This window comes from Cebus imitator, unplaced genomic scaffold, assembly GCF_001604975.1.
Source record: "Cebus imitator isolate Cc_AM_T3 unplaced genomic scaffold, Cebus_imitator-1.0 Scaffold372, whole genome shotgun sequence".
Lineage (NCBI taxonomy): Eukaryota > Metazoa > Chordata > Mammalia > Primates > Cebidae > Cebus > Cebus imitator.
Genome location: NW_016107687.1, coordinates 234,580 through 254,601, shown reverse-complemented (window position 1 = coordinate 254,601; position 20,022 = coordinate 234,580). Strand labels below are relative to the sequence as shown.

At 36.9% G+C, this 20,022-nt stretch overlaps 1 protein-coding gene and 1 non-coding gene across 2 annotated transcripts in view; one reads left to right on the top strand and one right to left on the bottom strand.

Annotated features, from left to right (window-relative positions):
* Positions 1 to 20,022, bottom strand: part of WIF1 (WNT inhibitory factor 1) — a 67,286-nt gene that overhangs the window by 26,615 nt on the left and 20,649 nt on the right. The window contains exon 3 of the mRNA XM_017507300.2: positions 666 to 774. Coding sequence (XP_017362789.1) covers positions 666 to 774 — 109 coding nt within the window. The remainder of the gene's footprint in view (positions 1 to 665; positions 775 to 20,022) is intronic.
* On the top strand, positions 17,614 to 17,720 carry LOC119468057. Its single transcript, XR_005196683.1, has one exon. It is a non-coding gene; the product is annotated as a U6 spliceosomal RNA (small nuclear RNA).

The window sequence follows — 20,022 nt, the reverse complement described above, 5'->3', positions numbered from 1 at the left end:
ACTGACCCCAGTGTGTAGTGCTCCCCTCCCTGTGTCCATGTGTTCTCATTGTTCAACACCCGCCTATGAGTGAGAACATGCGGTGTTTGATCTTCTGCTGTCCTGTCAGTTTGCTGAGAATGATGGTTGAATCAATTCAACTTCTTACATCAGAAAAGTTAATGACTCAAAAATAATTGAAGTTAGAGCCTTATTTCATACTATTCCCAAAATAAATTTTTATTTTATTAATAAAATAAATAAAAATTTAAATTTTTATTTTATTAACTTACAAGCATGTGTAAGTTATCACTCAACTGCTCTCTGGAATAGGAATTAATATCAAAACATAAAAGCCATAGAAAAAAATTGCAAAGGAAAAGATAGATAGGTTTGACCACATAGGATTTTAAAGTCTCTGCATATTCTCCTCCAAAATAAAATAAAATAAAATATAAACGTTAAATTGAAAAAAATGCAATAAGTGGTAAATATACCTAATATACAGCAAGCTTTGCAGATCAATAGGAAGAACACAATTATCTCAATATAAAAATGAGCATGGTACACATTTTTCATGGTCTAATAGACACATAACCTCTCTGATATAGGACATTTGCGTCTTAAATATTCTCATCGCCATTACATTTTAAGTGTAAACTTTTCTTCCGGCAAAGACCACCCACCTGATGCCTTGTGAGGCACTGTTCCCAGCAGAGGGACATTGACGGTTGGATCTGCCATGATGCCTTTATCCAGGGAGCGCAAGGAAAGGAATTCATAGAAGTATTCTTCCTACAAAGAAAGGCACTGACAGTTAGTACCACAGAAACCACAGAGAGGGAAAAGCCACCACTTAATTCATGCTCCATCTGATAGGGCAGAGATAATTTTCATTACAGAAACTTGGAGCACGTGGCATCCAAGATACTGTGTAGGCACAAGTATTAGATTCTGTTTGGAGAGAAGTAATCCCTAAAAACTTTAAAAACAGCCATGAAAGGTAATTCTTTTTTTTTTTTTTTTTTTTTTTTTTTAAGATAGAGTCTTGCTTTTTTGCCAGGCTGTAGTGCAGTGATGCAATCTCAGCTCACTGCAACCTCTGCCTCCCTGGTTCAAGTGATTCTCTTGCCACAGCCTCCTGAGTAGTTGGAATTATAGGTGTGTACCATCACACCTGGCTAATTTTTGTATTTTTAGTAGAGACGGGTTTTTACCATGCTGGTGGGGCTTGTCTCAAACTCCTGACCTCAAGTGATCCACCTACCTTGGCCTACCAAAGTGTTGGGGTTAGAGGATTTAGCTACCATGCCTAGCCGGTAATCTTTTAACTTAAATGATATTCTTTAATTGCTGTCTCTTTAAAAGATTGAGAAAAAAAAATTCTCTTAGTGATGTCAAACCAGTCATTGACTAGAATTCATCTCAACTATTTTAGTCATTCTTTAATACTCTAAATTCTGAAGTGAGTCCTTTGATCAGAATTTGGAGAATTGTAATAAAGTTCCAAATTTCATGATCCTGTTGTTAACATTTACTTTTCACTCTCACTCCCTTTGAAAGGTTTATATTTAATGTCTCAATTTAATTATGGAGAGAAAAGCCAAGGAATTCAAAAACCACCATAACAATAAGACAACAAACCATATACCTTTACATTGTAAACATTTTCATTTTCTCACTAAGTCTAGTTGAGAAAATGATTCCTGCTACTCAGATGGCCATGAATACTGAAAGTAATGATGAATAATCTCACCATAGAGCTTTAATGCTTAATGGATTCCCAATTGGGTTATTAAAAGGGTTTGTGAAGGCCGGGCACAGTGGCTCACACCTGTAATCCCGTCACTTTGGGAGGCTGAGGTGGGTGGATCACTTGAGGTCAGGAGTTCCAGACCAGCCTGACCAAAATGGTGAAACCCTGTCTCTACTAAAAATACAAAAATTATCTGGGCATGGTGGCAGGTACCTGTAGTCCCAGCTACTTGGGAGGCTGAGGCAGGAAAATTGCTTGAACTTGGGAGGTGGAGGTTGCAGTGAGCTGAGATCATGCCACTGCACTCCAGCCTGGGGGGTGACAGTGAGACTCTGCATAAAAAAAAAAAAGTGGAGGGGGGACAGTTTGTGAAGGTAACAATATGTTCTTGCTTAGAAATAAAGAACAATCAATAAATGGCACCAATGCTAACATGAGAGTTAGGCAAGTTGAGTGGTTCTGCAATTACCTGTAGTAACATCCAGAATTACATCAGCTTAATGTTATTAATTACATTAATATGTGCTAGAAGGAGGTTAAAAAAGAATATTGCACCCTACATGCAATATAAATATATATATATATATATTATATATATATATTATATTGCACCCTACATGAAATATAAAATATAGTTTACAACATGGAAGATATTAAGAGACACATGGCAGACATTCAAACAATTTGCTGCTTTAAATCCCAGTATCACATGTAGTAGGCTTTAAGGACTTTATATGAGGATACTAATGCCAAGGGGTAGTCTCAGATGCTGTGGGGACTTGTCTATACTTGAAGTGAATTGAGAAACACTTCCTGGTTTCACTAGGCTGAAAGGAGCACCTTCCTGGAACAAATTCCCACTGCATCCCCTCCTGTGAGTTGTGGCTGAGGTTCCAGAAGATCACTGTGAACAGCTCCTTAGTGGGGTAACAGTGTTGTGTAAATTAATTTATTAAATTGATTCACTAGGATAACCCTGAGAATAAAGAGTCATAAGACAGGTAATTCTTACCCTGTTTAAGGGAAAGTAGAGGTTTAAAAGAAGTCTCATGAAAGGAGTGTTGTCATGAAAGGTAATTCAATTTGGAATGAGTTCCTTTGAAAGAGAGAACAGTATTTCTGTCCCTGCAGGGAAACCAATGACTATTAAAAGTGGATTGGTTTTCATGAATCCAGGTGGTTTTAATGACTTCTGCCAGCTGTGCTTCCATCTACACTTTGCTAGATAATATGTATCATTTAACATATTGTTCTAAGACATATTTTAGTTGGCACTGTGAAAGGATTTAGTGACAGATGCCTTTATAATGAATAACATTTGAATTATTTATATTACCTAAGTACAGTAACAACAACACAATAAACATGAGTGTAATACACACCATGTGCCAAAACACTAAACACTTTATCAACAGGGTATATCCTGATGGAAGAGAACTGAATGGATAGAAAGTAAAAACTTTGAAATGAAAAGGTCAATTACCATATAAGTTATCATTTGCTATCCTATAGTTATATCTTTGAGTTTTGTCACATTATAAATTATTCCTATGTGTGATATTTAAAAATTACATTTGTAAAACTATAATATTTTAACAAAAATATAATATTTTAATTTAAAAAATAAACTTTTAGTTAAGAAAAACTAGATAAGATTAAAACAATGATTGTGTAGAATTGATGTTTTTTTATTTTCTCTCTTTTTCAGATTTTCTATATGTGAATTTATATCTTTTAGTGAAATAAGAGCATTTATTTAAAAACAGGCATTAATCATGTACCCTCCTTTCAGTTCTGTGGCTGATGATTCTATTTGCGTAATTCTCTGATCATAGATAAAATATTCTTCTTGAACATCTATTTAACATGACTGTGTTTACGCAACAATTTTATTTAAATCTCTTCCATGTCTCCTTGAAAGTGTGCTTCAAGGAAACAGCAATCAGCATAAAAAAGCTTCTGATTGTCTCTTTCTTTCAAAAAGTTTTGATGATGTTCAAAAAACGTGGAACTGAAAAAATTTCATTCAGAGGCCAGAAACATAACTTCACAGAGCCTTCACGTATGGCCACAGAAGGTAGGCTGAAAAGCATGGAATATGTTATACTCAGCATCAGAGAGTTGATAATGAGCAGTGGCATGACTGCTCCACATGATGCAGCTAGGCTTAATAGATTTCTCTGGACAGCCAATACTCTGATCTAATCGATAACAAACTTTACACAAATGTGTCCCTTTTGTTTCTTTGAGAATCAGCAAACGTTTGTCTTATTCTAATAAGACTGGATAAGGCAGGAACTGGTGAAAAGCTTCTTTCTTGGATGTTATCAGCAAAAGGCAGTTACCAGAGTAAATCGTTTTCTTTCTTGTTGAGGATGATAATGATGCTTGAATCTCTGAAACATATAATTTCCATTATACTTGGTATATTTCTTACAAAAAGATTTTGTCTGTGGTTTTCATTGCCTCTTTAAAAATGCTAACTTTACAGTGGGAAGTTTTAAGATAAAAAAAAAAAAAGAAAAGAGAAAAAAGAAAAATAAAATTTTAACTTGAAAACGATTTAGTTAGGTTTTCAAGTTAAAAACTGACTGAACTTTTGTCTCTGATGTTGACACTAACTTCTTTCAAAGTTTTACTTTGCCACTGTAAAGAAATCTAAAACCATCAATACTGTAAAATATTTCTACAAATATAGTATCATCATGAACTATAGAGTAAATAGATCCTTCATTTAACTTAAGGGCTTAAATTAAAAGCCATAAGAAATGGCTGATGAACAATATATTTATGCCATACTCTAACTTCTAGACAGGACTTTCTGTTTTTACTTTATTTATAATAAATCTTCTTAGACTCAAATCTCTCCATTGGAAAAACTTATTTGAGAGCAAATAAAATCTAAATTCTATGCCAAAGAGAACAGAGAACTAGCTTAAAAGTTTGGGAACAATTTCCACAAATTGCAGATTTATTATTTAGATAAAAGGAACTCAGAGCCTGAACTGGTATACTGGAGAGTCTAAAACCTCTATTAGGAAAAAGTATATTTGGTTCTATTAAATGACACTAGAGAAAACTCAGGTAGAGGCAAACAGGGTGATTATTTGGGAAACACATGAAAAGCTTGCTTTGTATTCAAGCAAATAATGGGTCTATTCAGGAGAATAATTCACTGGCCTGGTTTGCCATGCAGTAAATTTTCTTTTCATGGAGAAGCATAAAAGACACCCAAATATTATCAAGAGAGGAGTGCTGGAGGTCATTTAACTTGCTTCCAATCAACTTGGCTGAATATGTCCTTCTAGAACAGATGAAGAAATCATATAAACAATGCAAAATGGGACAACTTGTAAGGCCTTTGCTCTGGCACTCCTTTTGGGGTAGGCATAGAAAAGGAGCAGAGAATTGCATTAACTATTGAGAAGAATGAAGAGAATCCAGTATTTCTCTTCTGCCTTTGAAGTTCTATGTTTATGGTGTGTACTTAATCTAATAAGCACAATAATTGCAGGAGCCTCTGAGTTAAGAATCAAAGGTTGTTCATAAAACCAAGGACTTCAAACCTCTTTTAACCCATATATCATGATGCTGACCTAAGTGCTCATGGAAGAACATTAAAACAATAAAGGTATCATCTTTGTTCTAAAGAAGATTTCAGGCATTTTTAGATACAAAACACACAGAAGCTGTAGGGTTTGAAAATTTTCAAGTAATTTTTGTTGAACATTTATTATACTGCAGTCACTGTTCATTTAATTCTCACAACAGCCTATTATTAAGTGAATTCAGATTAGTAAAGTACTGGGTATTAGGTACTAAAGAGATATAAAATAGCTCTCACACTATATGTGAAGGGCTGGAAAAAAATCTAAAATAAACAAGAAAGGAAAATAGTTCAATGTTAAAGACCCAAACAAAACAAATAAGCATGATCAATGCTTAAAATAATCTGAATGTCTAGAGCAAAATTTGGCAGATCTCACATTCTTCTTGTTACCTCTCTGTAAAATTTTATCCTTCAAACTCAAAGCTCATTATCCTTGGACTCTGACACTCTGCTGATTCTCATTCCACTTCTTGATTTTCCTGTGTTTCCTCATTTACTCTCCTCTTAGTTCAAAATCATAGAAATATCACTAAGCCTCTTTGTATATTGTCATGAAACTCAGGTATTTTAACAGATTGAACCATTTCCTTGTTAGGCAGTGATGCTCAACATGAACCATACACACCCATCTTCCAAAGCTCAGACTTTTCTTGCCATCTGCCTCATGCCCATGCTCACATGCATGGAGCCTGGTTCATTATCTTCCAAAATCAGCCTCCCTACTTGACTTCTTCTTCGTGGGTTTTTTTTTTTTTTTTTTTTTGCATCTCATTCTGTTGCCCAGGCTGGGATGCCGTGGGATGATCATGGCTCACTGCAGACTCAACCTCCTGGGCTCAAGCCATCCTCCCACCTTACCCCTTCCAAGTAGCTAGGACAGGCATGAGCCACTGTGCCCAGCCCCACTTGATTTCTTTTTAGCTGCCAAGCCTTGTTATTGTTCCAATTAACAAAGATACTGAATTCAGATCATTGCCGTTTCTTACCTCTATCTCATCTCCCCATAAAAAGACACCAAAATCTTATCCTTTCTTCTTGTATATCTTATGATTCTGTGTCTTTCTTTTATCCTCACCACTTCCACCTCAATCCAGCCTTTATTTCCTCATATTGGCATTATTATAACATTTGAAATATCCTTCTTGCCTTTCTCTTTAAAAGTGGCCAATACATCTAATTAAACCACCACTTTTGCCACATTACAATCCCTTCCTGTCCCCAGTTATGGCTGGGATAAGGTCCTCAACCTGTTAAGTGTCTCCACTGCCTGGTTCCTTTATCTTTTGATCTCTCACTATTCTCCAACAGGGATCAGCTTCTAGAGCTCACTGACTTGAGGTGATACCATAGCCATGCCTATATTCCAGTGATTTCACTTCTACTGACCTTTGATAAGACTTAAACCAGCTTGGCCCTTAAACATCTGCCACTATGTATTATTATTTAACTTTTCATATGTTTATATCTTGTATTCTCATCTAAATGTTGAATTCCTTGTGGCTAAGAGCAAGACTATATATTTTTTTCCAATAGTCTATTGGAGACTTACTCAGCATTGTGCACAGCAAGGCATTTGAAAAATATTTGCTGAATATGTGAATGAACGATGTACTGAGAAGCATCCAGAAGTGTAAACCCAGTGTGTTCCAGAACACATTGTTGTGGTGAAACGGCATTAGCCTCTGATTCTAGTGATAGGCAGCAGAATCTGTTTTGGCAATTGCTAAGTTACTTTTACGGGCCAAAAACTTCTCTCTTACTTTTCGGTGTGGTCAGTCATCACAGCCCCCAATTGAGAATACAGGATACTTTTGAAAAAAAGAACAATCAAACATTGACGTTTGATATCTATCTTATCTGTGTGTAGTTTATAACTGTTTTATGCTTATTCTGGCACAAAGCTTTGGCAATGAGGCTCCCAGAAAGAATGTAAGCAGACAATGTAAATGAGATCCTGTTCTGACACAAGACTTTGCCGAAGGCTCTTCCGGTTTATATTTCCCTCTTGGGTTTCGAGTCACTTTGCCTTCTATAAATTACAGGATGTAATTGTGACATCACTGGGAAACTGTGAAATCCAGATTGAGTATCCCTTATCCAAAATGCTTGGGACCAGAAGTGTTTTGGATTTTAGATTTTTTTCAAATTTTGGAATATTTGAATATATATAATAAGATATCTTGGGGATGGGACCCAACTCTAAACACAAAATTCATCTGTGTTTCATATGCACCTTATAGGCTGAAGAAAATTTTATATAATGTTTTAAATAATTTTGCAACCAGTCACATGAAGTCAGGTGTGGAATTTTCCACTTGTGGGGTCATGTTGGCTGTCAGAAAGTTTCAGATTTTGGATTAGGAATGCTCAACCTGTATCAACACTGACTATTTTTCCCTGCCTCCTTTTGAAACTAGCTGTTAGAAGAACTTGTTCTATAAAGGAAAAGGGAAAGCACCTTCTCATGCAGAGTGGTTATTTATTTTACTGATCATGGCTTAAATAGGCAATGGAAGAAACATTGTCTAAAAAGAAAATCTCAATTAGCCAACTTCTTCTGTTCTAGTCATTGTTTCTACACACACTAGACTAGACCACAGCCAGTGGGCTGGATTGAGGGAGTGAAGTTATTGGACTATAATGGTGACATTAAAACTTGAACTTCAAGTAAACACATCCAGGACCATGAGAGTTTGGTAAACTAAAACTGGCAGGAGATCACAGCTTGGCTTCACATAAATCTGAAATTTCTAAGACATTTTCCATTTTTTCCTCCTAGGGTTTGGAATCACCACTGCTCATGTAAACCAGAAACAGACCTGGCCATCTATCAAATCGTTGGCTAGTCACTCTCTTTCAAGATTTCTAAAGATAGGGAGGCAACAGAGAGCTATATTGCTATGTTGCATTAAATAAAACCAACAGTTAAGGTTTTTTTATTTTTATTTTTTGAGGAAGGGGTGACAGAAAAGTAGAAAAGCAACACACTAGGAAATGGAAGACACTTTTTCAGCTCATCTAAAAATTGAAAAAACAAAAGTATTAGTATGAATACAAAGTAGTATTTAAACCAAATTTAGCCCTGTTCGACACACTGTTTTTACTGGCTTGTCAAAATTTATAACAGAAAGGGCGGTGTAAACAGCAGCGGGGCTTCTGAAAGCTTCTATTCCCCTCAAGTTTCCAGGACGAGTAAGCCTGCTCTAACTCAAGCAGCTGCAAAGTCCTGAGTCAATGCAAACCTAAAAATTGGGCATAGGAAAGAAGGAAGCATTAGACTGAGGAAAGAAAATGTCATTATAAGTGGCGTGGCTGGCACTGTGGGGACCAAGGACAGTCTAAATAGGAGGTGTGGAAAAAGAAACTGTGGAGAAACTCGAGAGCACAACTACACGTTTCTGTTAGATGCTAAGACAGCATGATGACTCCAGAGCATGGAGGTGCCCAGAAAGCAGCAGGGTGTGCGCAGGTACTTGGGAGAGGAAGGGAGAGGGAGGCAGTTCTGGAAAGGGAAAAGGAATCTCTTTCCTAGAGTTTTCTTTCATCTCATCTCAAGATATACATTTGAATATTTCTTAAAGCTTCAGATGCAGTCATTGAGTATTCATCTGTATGGAGGGAAAAGAGAACTGTTCTAAGAGCTATTTCTTTAATAAGAATTTTTTAAAACTTGAACAATTGGCAGGGCGTGATGGCTCACACCTGTAATCCCGGCACTTTGGGAAGCCAAGGCCGGTGGATCACGAGGTCAGGAATTCGAGACCAGGCTGACCAACATAGTGAAACCTCATCTCTACTAAAAATACAAAAAACAAACAAACAAAAAAACAAAAAAACAAACAAAAAAACAAACAAAAAAACCCAGCTGAGTGAGTGGTACATGCCTGTAATCCCAGCTACTCCAAAGGCTGAGGCAGGAGAATTGCTTAAACCCAGGAGGCGGAGGTTGCAGTGAGCCAAGATGGCACCACTGCACTCCAGTGTGGATGACAGAGCGAGACTCCATCTAGGGGGAAAAAAAACAAACCAAACCAAACCAAAAAAAACCTGAGCAATTACCCTTACACCTCATGCAGTACATTTGTTCTTCATCAGTATCTCATTTCTTTGTTCTCTCCTTCATGCATTTCACATGGCGGTATATTTCAGCAAATTAACATTTTTAGGACAGAATGATATTTACAAAGTATACATAAAAACTTGAGTAGCACATATAAGTAGCTCAAAGGGGCAAAATTAACATTCCATTTCTTTCACAGTTCTTTAAAATGCATAGTTACCTTCAGGGGCATACAGTTACTTCATTCTATTGATAAAAAGTAAATGTCAAAATTTTAAACTTAGAAATGTCAGGAGATGTACTCAGTGATGACTTTCAAAATATTTAAAATTAGGTCACATTTTTCTTAGGTAGCTTGAGGTAGTTTTCTAAAATCTTTAGTATTTTTTCATTGAATCCACATGGACAGTATTAACTTATTCTTTGATTAAAAGAAGAAAAAAACCCAGATTTCCCCCTTAGCTTAATGTTTTGAAAAAATGCATTAGACACTTTTGTAAAGGTTATGAGATGTACCTTAATTTAACATTTTTGTTCAAGTAATTGCAATTGCATATTTCAGAATACTATCTTCTAATAGTATTTCTTCTAATGACCAGTTTGTTCTTTCCTACGTCAGAATCAAACAGAAAAAAAAAAAGTCTAAAACCTCTTGGTTACAGATTTACAAAGTCCAAAATTTAGGGGACTAACCTTGCCAAAGAAGAATTTAAGAATAGTCATGCACTCGATTAATTTTATTTTACACTTTAGAAAAAGTCATTGCCTAGAAGATATACCATACTTGGCTCTTTTAATCTTCTTCTAAGATCTTCTAGTCATTTGATATTTAAAAATTGTACTCATACATGCATTATTCATTCCGTTTAAGAAAAAGAGAAAGTAAGGCAGAACTGAAAATTTCCTGAGGAGCACTAATGATGACAATCCATAATCTGAGGTCTAACTAAATCTATGTGGCCAACTTCAATTGTCCTCCCAATCCTCAAGAAATTCTTGTAAACATCATTAGTCTCTCCCTTTTTGTACACACAACAATTGCGTAGTTTCCCCCCAGGTATGCTGTCCCATTCCTGCTGTCTTCTCTCAACTGATGTCAATATCCTATTCATAAAGAAAACAGAGATTATTACATATGAATCCTCTCAATATTCCCCCTATCTAATGGTCTATGCACATCCAATCCTGCTTCCTTTCCATATCCTCTGAGACTGGCTCCATCATTTGTGCCATCTTTACTCATGTAGGTATACTAATGTGATGAAAAGATAAAAGGCTGTCTCTGCCATCATTATCATGCTTTTAAAAGAGTCTATAACCATGGCCTCAATTTTCTTGCCCATCAGTCTTTACTACAGTATGGTTTTGCCCCAGTCACTATTAAAATTTCTCATAAAAGATTACTGATAACCTCCAAGTTGCTAATTCCAATGAACCCTTTCCCATCTTTATCTCTCCTGCCTTCTCTGAAATTTTTTAAGACAATTAACTTTTCCTTCTCTTCTTTTTTGATGTATTCATAGCAACTCTCTCTGAGTTTACCTTCTCCTTCTCTAATCACTTTCTCTAGTCACCTTTACATGCTCTTCTCTCTATAATTGCAACTCAAAAAAAAAAAAGAGTTCTGAATGTGGGTCTATGCATTCTTAGAGAATTCATAGCTTTGATGTTCATATGCATATGAATATTTTTCTGGGGAGAGCAGGCCCTAGCTTTCTTCACATTCTCAAAAGAATCTATGACTCAAAAAAAGTGAAGAACCATTGTCTTAAGTGTTGATTTTCTGGCTTATGCCACTAGTCTGCTAGTATTCTGCTCTTCTAGCTTATGTTCTCTTCTTGAGGGCATCTTATCTACTTCTATGACTTCAAATTACCCCTACATTTCATTAACCTCCAAGTTTTTTATCTGCAGTATTCACCTTCCTACTAACAACTGTGTACCAGACATTTCCCTTTGGACTTAACATTGGAAAGATAATGGACAAACTCATTATCTTCCCAGTGAAGCTGTACACTTGTATTCCTTAAGAAAGCATAATATACCTATTACCCAAGACATAAACTTGGTGGTTTTTCTAGACTCCTAACTTCCTTCTCACCAACTACCTCCACAACTTCTCATTGATTTCTCAGCTTTATTCCCTTCTTTTCCTTCCCATGTTACTACCAGAATTCAGATATTTCTCCTTCATGCTCCTGTGAGCTAACCTACCTCCCCAGTAACTCACATCCTTCAGATTTATTCCTTCAGCACTCTCAATCTACACCATCATCCAATTTTTCTTCTTAAATGCCAACTGGAATAGATCACTGCTCCCACTTAACACCCTTAATGGTTTCTTATTACAATGAAGACTTTAGGTAAAACTTTAAATCTAGCTCTGCCCACCAGCCTCTTCTCCCATATCCTGCCTCACAGGTCTTTGATCTGGCTATAGCAAGCTTCAAGTTAACTGAGCCACCAGCCTCTACCATGAATCTTATTTCATACTCTATGCCTGGAGTGTCCACTCCCTGCCCTTGTCCACCAAGCAAACTTTGACTTATCTCTCTAAGTTTGGTTGAAATGTCCTCTCTTTGGTAAAACTGCCCATGTTAACAGATGCTTCTTTCCTGTCACCCTTTCCTCATCTTTACTATTGTATTTACAGCAAAAATCTATTTTCTTGTCTCTTCCCCCACCTTCTACCCCAATTAAACTCTCCTCATTGGAAGGGATTATTTTTCTTATTTGAATCTCCAGTGACTAATCTATTTTTTGTGGCTCAAAAAATGTTTCTAAAAAATGAATGCAATCTTTGGGTTAAGTTAGTCATAGTCTAAAAAAAAAATAGGTAAGTCACTTTTTACCATGTCCATTCAAGTCATGAAATTGCTGAATTTCAATGAAACAGAAGCTCAAGTATACTTGAATGTCTTGGCTAAGAGAGATAGACATTTGGGTCCCAGTCAACAGTCAGCAGGAAATGGGAATGGGGGCCAAAAAGGGAGACTATGCTGGTCCAGAGCTGGCTCTTGAAGGGAGAGAGCCAGCAGTCCAAATAACAATGGTCACGAGGCTGGGGAGAACGTGGGTGAAATCTGGGCTAGAGTGAGACCAGCTTGGCTTGAATTCTAACTCTACTATTTACTAGCTGGCTTTGGGTACAGGCTTAGCCTCACATTCATTCAACACATATGTATGGAGTGTGCCAGGCATTAGGCATTGTGTGTGCCTGAGATGCCAAGCTGAGTAAAAACAGACCAAGTATTTGTCCTTATGGAGCCTGCAGGCTGGAAGAAAGCTGGTCATTCAAGTGAGTAAAAAATTAAGACTGTCATAAAGGGCTTCAGAAATGTACATGGTTCTTTGAGAATGTGTATTTTGGCTTATTTTGGGGGTCAGGAACAGCTTGCTTGAAAAAGGATGGCAGAATTGAGATCTGCTCAATGAACAAAGGTTAAACAGATAAAGGAGGGGGAGCTTTTTAAGCAGAAGAAAGATCAGATGTGTAAGCTCTGGCAGGACTCTGGCAAGCTTGAGGAATCCAAGGAAGCCAGTGTCTACTTTGCAGTGCTGTTGTGAGGATTAAATAATGCATGTAATGTAGGTGCAAATGTTGGCACATTGTAAGCTTTCAACAAATGCATTACTATACACAGGATCAATATAAAGTCCCTTACTGATGTGGTGTGGTAGCAGGAGTCCCTAGGCAGTGGCAGTACCTATAGAAAAAAGCAATTTGGAGATCCCTGGATGCTGAGAGCTGGAGGGATGTGATCAAGGGAGGGTCTCTGTAAGGCATTGTGGGTATAGGGAGTAAGGTTCAGAATGAAAGCAGGGACTGTGAAAATAGTCCAAAACAATCTTTCTTTTCTAGTTCAAGTTGGCACATATAGGCAAAATTAGAATTATCTTATTTCTTTAACTTTAAAACAAATTAGAAATGTCTTATCAAACTATTAATTTGCAGGAAATTTAGAGGATAGAGGAACAAGTTAAACTACACCACAAAGATGTAATCAATAAAATCCAGACTATGGGAAACTCTACAGGGCAAAAACCTAGCTTCTTTAATAAAAATTTGAAGGAATGAAAAAAAAAAAGACATAGGAAATCTCCATGTGTTTTCCAGTATTATGTAAGGCAAGTATTATATATATTATATATAATCCATATATAATATATATATTCTACATTATATGTATTATTCCCAGTATTATACGGGGACATCTCCATGTATCTCCCAATATTATACAAGGCAAAACTACAGAAGAAGTCTTAGTCCCTATCTTTGAGAATCTCTGATAATAATATGTGCCTGAACTTACTTACTAAGAGTATCTGCTCCTGTTTAAATTAAATTCAATATTGTATCCTATATAAACAATTTCCTATATTACATTTTGGATAAGAAGAAATCAGACTAGGTAAAATGATATTGTGATTAAAGTCTACTGTGCTTGTATTTCCAAAAGCAATTTTGATTTTCATAGATCTTGCCTTTTACTCTAGGAATCCATTTCAGCCAATAGCTCTGATCAAAGATTTAAATGTAAATTAATTCTAATTAAGAACAAAATCTTTTCCAAATTGAGATATACACAGAAGAGTAAATCATTATATCTGGCTGCTTTTTATGTGTTCATGCCTTCTTTCATTCATTTGCCCAGCAAATATTTACTGAGCACTTTCCATGTGCCAGGCTCTGCTCTAGGCCCCAGTGATGTAGCAGTCAGCAAAAGAGGTAAAAACTCTAGGCCCTCAGGGAGCCTACTTCTGATGTGATGAAGAGGAGGAGACACATAATTTTTAAAGAAATGTTTAAATGGACATATAATTTATCAAGTAATGACAGGCACTGTGTGGAAGACTTCAGCAGAGAAAGATGACAGAGAATTAAGAATATGCATGGTAGGGGATTGCTGTTTCAGAAAGGACAGACCGGGAAGGCTGCTGGGCTGGGATATTTTAATACAGACTGGAATAGAGTGAGAAAACAAGAAGAGCAGAGGGAATGCTTAGTGCCAGGTCCCTCAGGTGGCAGCATACCTGGCACATTCATGAAAACAGCGAAGAGGCCAGTATGGCTGTACCAGAGTGGATGGGCACCATGGTTATGAGCATGCAGCCCGAGGGGAAGCAATGCCTTAACCCAGGCAAAGCTGTGTGGAGATTCCAGGGGAGGAACCCAGGAAAGTGCCCATAATAACAAGATCAGTTTTAACATCCTCTGGGGCCAGAGGAAACACTGTAGGTGACAACAGCTCCTATCTGCCTCTTACCTCTCATCTCTCTTGTCCATGACCCCTCTCCTGGAGGAGCTAGACCCTACTGATAAGGGTCAACCACGTTGCAACCAACCAAGCTGCAGTTAAGGGAGAGGACAATCTTAAATTTAAATAAAGGTCAGAATTTTAACTGCAACACAGAAGAGGAGACTTTAATTACTGGCATGAGAATAATCTTAGCACTAAAGTAATCAGAGGACATTTTATTATCTTAGGCCGACTATAGAAATCCCAAGATCTGCCTGATCATCCATCATCCAATGACTCAGAGAGAAAACAGCCTAGTGGTAGGCTGCAGGAGCTGCTGTGAGAAAGCGTCAAGATTGTTCTGTGTGATTACACCTGATGGCATTTTGCTTCTATGGTGTAATAATTTATGTAAGGATTTTAAGAGTAAAAGAGGGGCAGCAGATTTGCCATTTGTAACGTTAGCCAAACTCACAGTCTGGTTTGTTTGTTTGTTTGTTTTGCCTGCTTAAAACATGCCAGAATATTAGGACAAAATTGAACCCTCCTTCATTACTTTTTACTTTTATTAAGTTACACATTAGCTTTTTAATTTCTAAGAATTATTTTCTGAAAATATTTGAGTACTTGCAATTCCTGTTCCTAGATGTATATCTACTTAATGATAATCACTCTCTTCTGAAAGCACAGTGAATGACAGTATTTTACAGTCAAAATAAATGGTTATATGACAAATGAAAGCAGACTCTATAGTCAAGCTGATTCATCAAAAAAAGCGCACACACACACACACACACACACACACACACACACACACACAGAGACACATTAAAGTTGAATCAACTGTCATCTTTTAGTGATGACTGTTGATCTGATGTGATGAGAGAAAGTTCCCGCACGTGGATAGGTGGACTCGGCTCCTAGATGCTCTGGAACGTCGTTAACTCATACAGACTGATTCTGGCCCTGGTCCAAACTTCTAAGCCTTTGTTCTTGAGGCTCAGAGGATGGCTTTGAAGTTCAGGATAAAGCTCTTCTAACACACCATTACCAAAGAATAACCTTTTGATTATGATCTCATGAAAGTATAATCAATAACTTACATAAGTTAAAACTGTGGCAAACAGTGACGGTTCTGTAATTGGGCCTTTATGAATTCCATATGTTACAATCTTTGCATTAGCGAACAGTACTGCATAATACACATATCTCTTCCCCAAACATAGCTGCTGAACTTTCTTAAAAGGCTATGAAACTTTTCAGAGCTACTGTCAGCCTTGAACTCTTCAGACCCCTAAGCGTGGGTGTTGTACCTAAAGGGCAGGATTTTTGGAAAGCCTAAAAGGACAAATATTTCCCCCAGATCCAATATACACTCATGTGTGTAAAGCAATTTAATTGAAGACAGTAACTTTTTAACTAATTGCATGGCTTGTGTGCTTTGAAAAATATATCTGGGGAAAAAAAGACTTTTTGGACAAATCATTGTTAAAATATAAGTAAAAATATATTCATTTAGCAAAGGCATGCTGTCATGTGAAGATCTCAAATGTCTGGGACCTGGGTAGGAAGCCATTATGTCGTTAACTACATTATCTAGGGCTTATATTTGCTTTCTCTCTCTGATTAAATGAAATTGCATTATTAGCAAATTAGAAATGTGGGTGTTTAGCATAGCTTGATTGCCTTCGCTTTGGGCGAAAAGGGCAGTAAGCTTGGAAAAAAAACAAAACCAACAGAATTTTCTTATCTATATGAGGGGACAACAAAGAAGTCTGAATTGAATGAGCACTTAATGACAGAATAAGATATCCAAGGAAAGATTAGTCCCATCTTTTTGGACTAAACATGAGATCTTTGAAGAGAGATGAGTATATAAAGCCGAATGCAATAAATAAAGAGGGTACACATCAAAGGAGTTATTTTTGTGTCTTGGTTTCTTCCTTTTCAGTAACTCCCTTCGCACTCCCCACTCCATCATTACCTTAGTCAATTTTGTTACTTCTTGTCATGAATTTTCCTCCCTCTCACCACCAACACCACCACCACCTCCTCCTCCCTCTTCTTCTTCTTCTTCTTCTTCTTCCTCTTCCTCTTCTTATTCTCCTCTTCCTCCTCCTCTCCTTCTTCTCCTTCTTCTTTCTATTTTTTTGAGACACGGTGTTTCTCTGTCACCCAGGATAAAGTGCAGTGGTGCAATTCTGACTCACTGCAGTCTCCATCTTCTGGACTCAAGCCATCCTTCCACCTCAACCTCTGCGGTAGCTGGGACTGCAGGTGCATGCCACCACACCAGGCTCATTTTTGTATATATATATATATATTTTTTTTTTTTGTAGAGGTAGGGTCTTACTATGTTGCCCAGGCTGGTCTCAAACTCCTGGGCTCAAGCAATCCTCATGCCTCAGGCCTCCCAAAGTACTAGGATAACAGGTGTGATCCACTAGTACCCAGCTTAAATTTTTCTTTATTTTGGAACATATTTGAAAGTTACCAAAGCTACTTTTGAGCAAATTTGTGCATCTCTAGATTTTCTAGTTCAAAATAACATTGCTCAAGCAATCCTTGTGACTCTACTGCCACTATGGAACTTTTCCTCTTGTAAATATGTTAGTAGCTTTCAAATTAGAATTACTGACTCACGATGCATTCATTGAACTCATTTGCATTCAAAATATGATATTTGGCCCCATATCTCCTCTATTTGATTATAATTCCTAGAGGCAGCGATGATAACTATTTATCAGTCTATTTTCAATGGTCCATTTATTTTGTAAAGGTAATTTCAAATGTCTTACACACAAAAAAAGGATGATCAAAGACCACTAACACCAAAGGGGAGAGAGATCAGGCTTTTGAATATCTTCAGTTTGACTATTTTTAAAGAAAATATCAGTGAGCTTGTTAGGGTCCTAATTGTAATAGAGGGAAATAAGTTACATAAAGAAGAAAAGGAAAGAAATAGATTGTCCTCACTTCAATAACACATAAACGAAAATTGCAATGATACAGAGAAGATTAGCATGGCCCCTGCACAAGGATGACATGCAAATTTGTGAAGTGTTTCATATTTTTCAAAAATTAATTCAAGATAGATTAAAGACTTAAATGTAAAACCCCAAACCATAAAAATCCTAGAAGAAAACCTAAGCAATACCATTCAGGACATAGGCATGGGGCAAAGACTTCGTAATGAAAACACCAAAAGCAATTTCAACAAAAGCCAAATTTGACAAACGGGATATAAATAAACAAAAGGGCTTCTTCACGGCAAAAGAATCTATCATCAGAATGAACAGGCAACCTACAGAAGGGGAGAAAATTTTTGCAATCTACCCATCTGACAAAGGGCTAATATCCAGAATCTAAAACGAACTTAAATTTACAAGAAAAAAAAAACCCCATCAAAAAGTAGGTGAAGGATATGAACAGACACTTCAAAAGAAGACATTTATGCGGCCAAAAAACATATTTAAAAAAGCTCATCCTCACTGATCATTAGAGAAATGCAAATCAAAACTACAATGAGATACTATCTCACGCCAATTAGAATGGTAATCATTAAAAAGTCTGGAAACGACAGATACTGGAGGGAATGTGGAGAAACAGGAACACTTTTATACTGTTGTTGGGAGTGTAAATTAGTTCAACCATTGTGGAAGACAGGGTAGCAATTCCTCAAGGATCTAGAACCAGAAATACCATTTGACCCAGCAATCCCATTACTGCATATATACCCCCCAAATTATAAATCATTCTACTACAAAGACACATGCACATGTATGTTTATTGCAACACTATTTATAATAGCAAAGTCTTGGAACCAACCCAAATGCTCATCAATGATAGACTGGATGAAGAAAATGGAATCATGGAATACTATGCAGCCCTAAAAAATGAGATCATGTCCTTTGCAAGGACATGGATGAAGCTGGAAGCCATCATTCTTAGCAAACTAACACAGGAACTGAAACCTAAACACCACATGTTCTCATTCATAAGTGGGAGTTGAACAATGAGAACACATGGACACAGGGAAGGGAACATCACACACCAGGGCATGTCAGGGAGTTGGGGGCAAGGGTAGAGATGCCATTAAGATAAATACCTAATGCATGTGGGACTTCAAACCTAGGTGACAGGTTGACAGGTGCAGCAATCCACCATGGCACCTGTATACCTATATAACAAACCTGCACATTCTGCACATGTAACCCAGAACTTAAAGTAAAAAAGGAAACAGATCAATAGAAAAAACTGAATGTATCCAAATAAGCAAGGCTAATGTAATCTGATTCATGATTTGTGTGGATGCATGGAAACTAAGAGCTCTGAAAACTGGGCCTCTTTTTTTTTTAAAAGTCTCTGAGAACTATATATCAGTCAGTATCAATATTTGTTTTCATGGCTCTATTAATAGCTAGATGAACAACATAGACATCAACATAGAGCCACAAGATGCAAGCCATGCCATACTAAATTCATGTCTTTGCTCAAAAGAGAGGACAGGAAACAATAGAGATAATCTACCTCCATTTCAAAATTGATATTGATTCCTTCCTAAATGGCATAGCTATAAAATGGGAAATCTAGCCTCTACCATTCTAGGGGATGGCTAAACAATAGATTTAAGAGCCACACTCAAAGTAGAAACCTATGTCAGCCTGGTGACACATTGGGTGGTATTTTCTTCAGATGAGTCTCAGAAGTGAATCTATTAGATATTCTTGTTAAAATATCTAACTTAACTTTGACAAACACAATATGAAGATGCTCACATTGCCTACTTTTTCTCCTACCTTTCCCCACTTCCAAGTCGTATCATGTTACTTTTATCTATGTTACTCTTCCTGATCTCTCCAAAATCACTTTGTTTCAAAAAATCAAATCCTTCCTCAGCATTTATTCCTAAATTATCTACTGCCCAGAGAGTAAATCTTTCCATAGAACTCTTTCTGTTGCCATTTGTATAATTACCTTAGCATTGCCTTTATGTATTTCTGTCTTTGGTGTCTTCCCTTAGTTTTCTTTGGTTGTATCATATCACTTCGTGTGATATGATTAGAGGAAATTAAAATTTTAAATGTTCTAGTATCATAGGGGAAAAACATGTTTACTAAATGGAAGAAGTGAAGAAGAGGGGAGGAGTTGTAATTCTAAAACTGGGGGGTTCTGGTGAAAATAACTCATCTCCAAGAATGAGCCAAAACTATAAAACAAATTAAGAGAAGGACAATAGCACACCAGGGTTAGTACATGTTGTGCTAGCATAATGTCTTTCCTGCCCCACAGGCTACGGATAAAAGAAGTCAATTTATGAACACAGACTTTTAGAAACAGGTTAACATAGGGTCAGGCCAATTTTTCAAAGTCATGT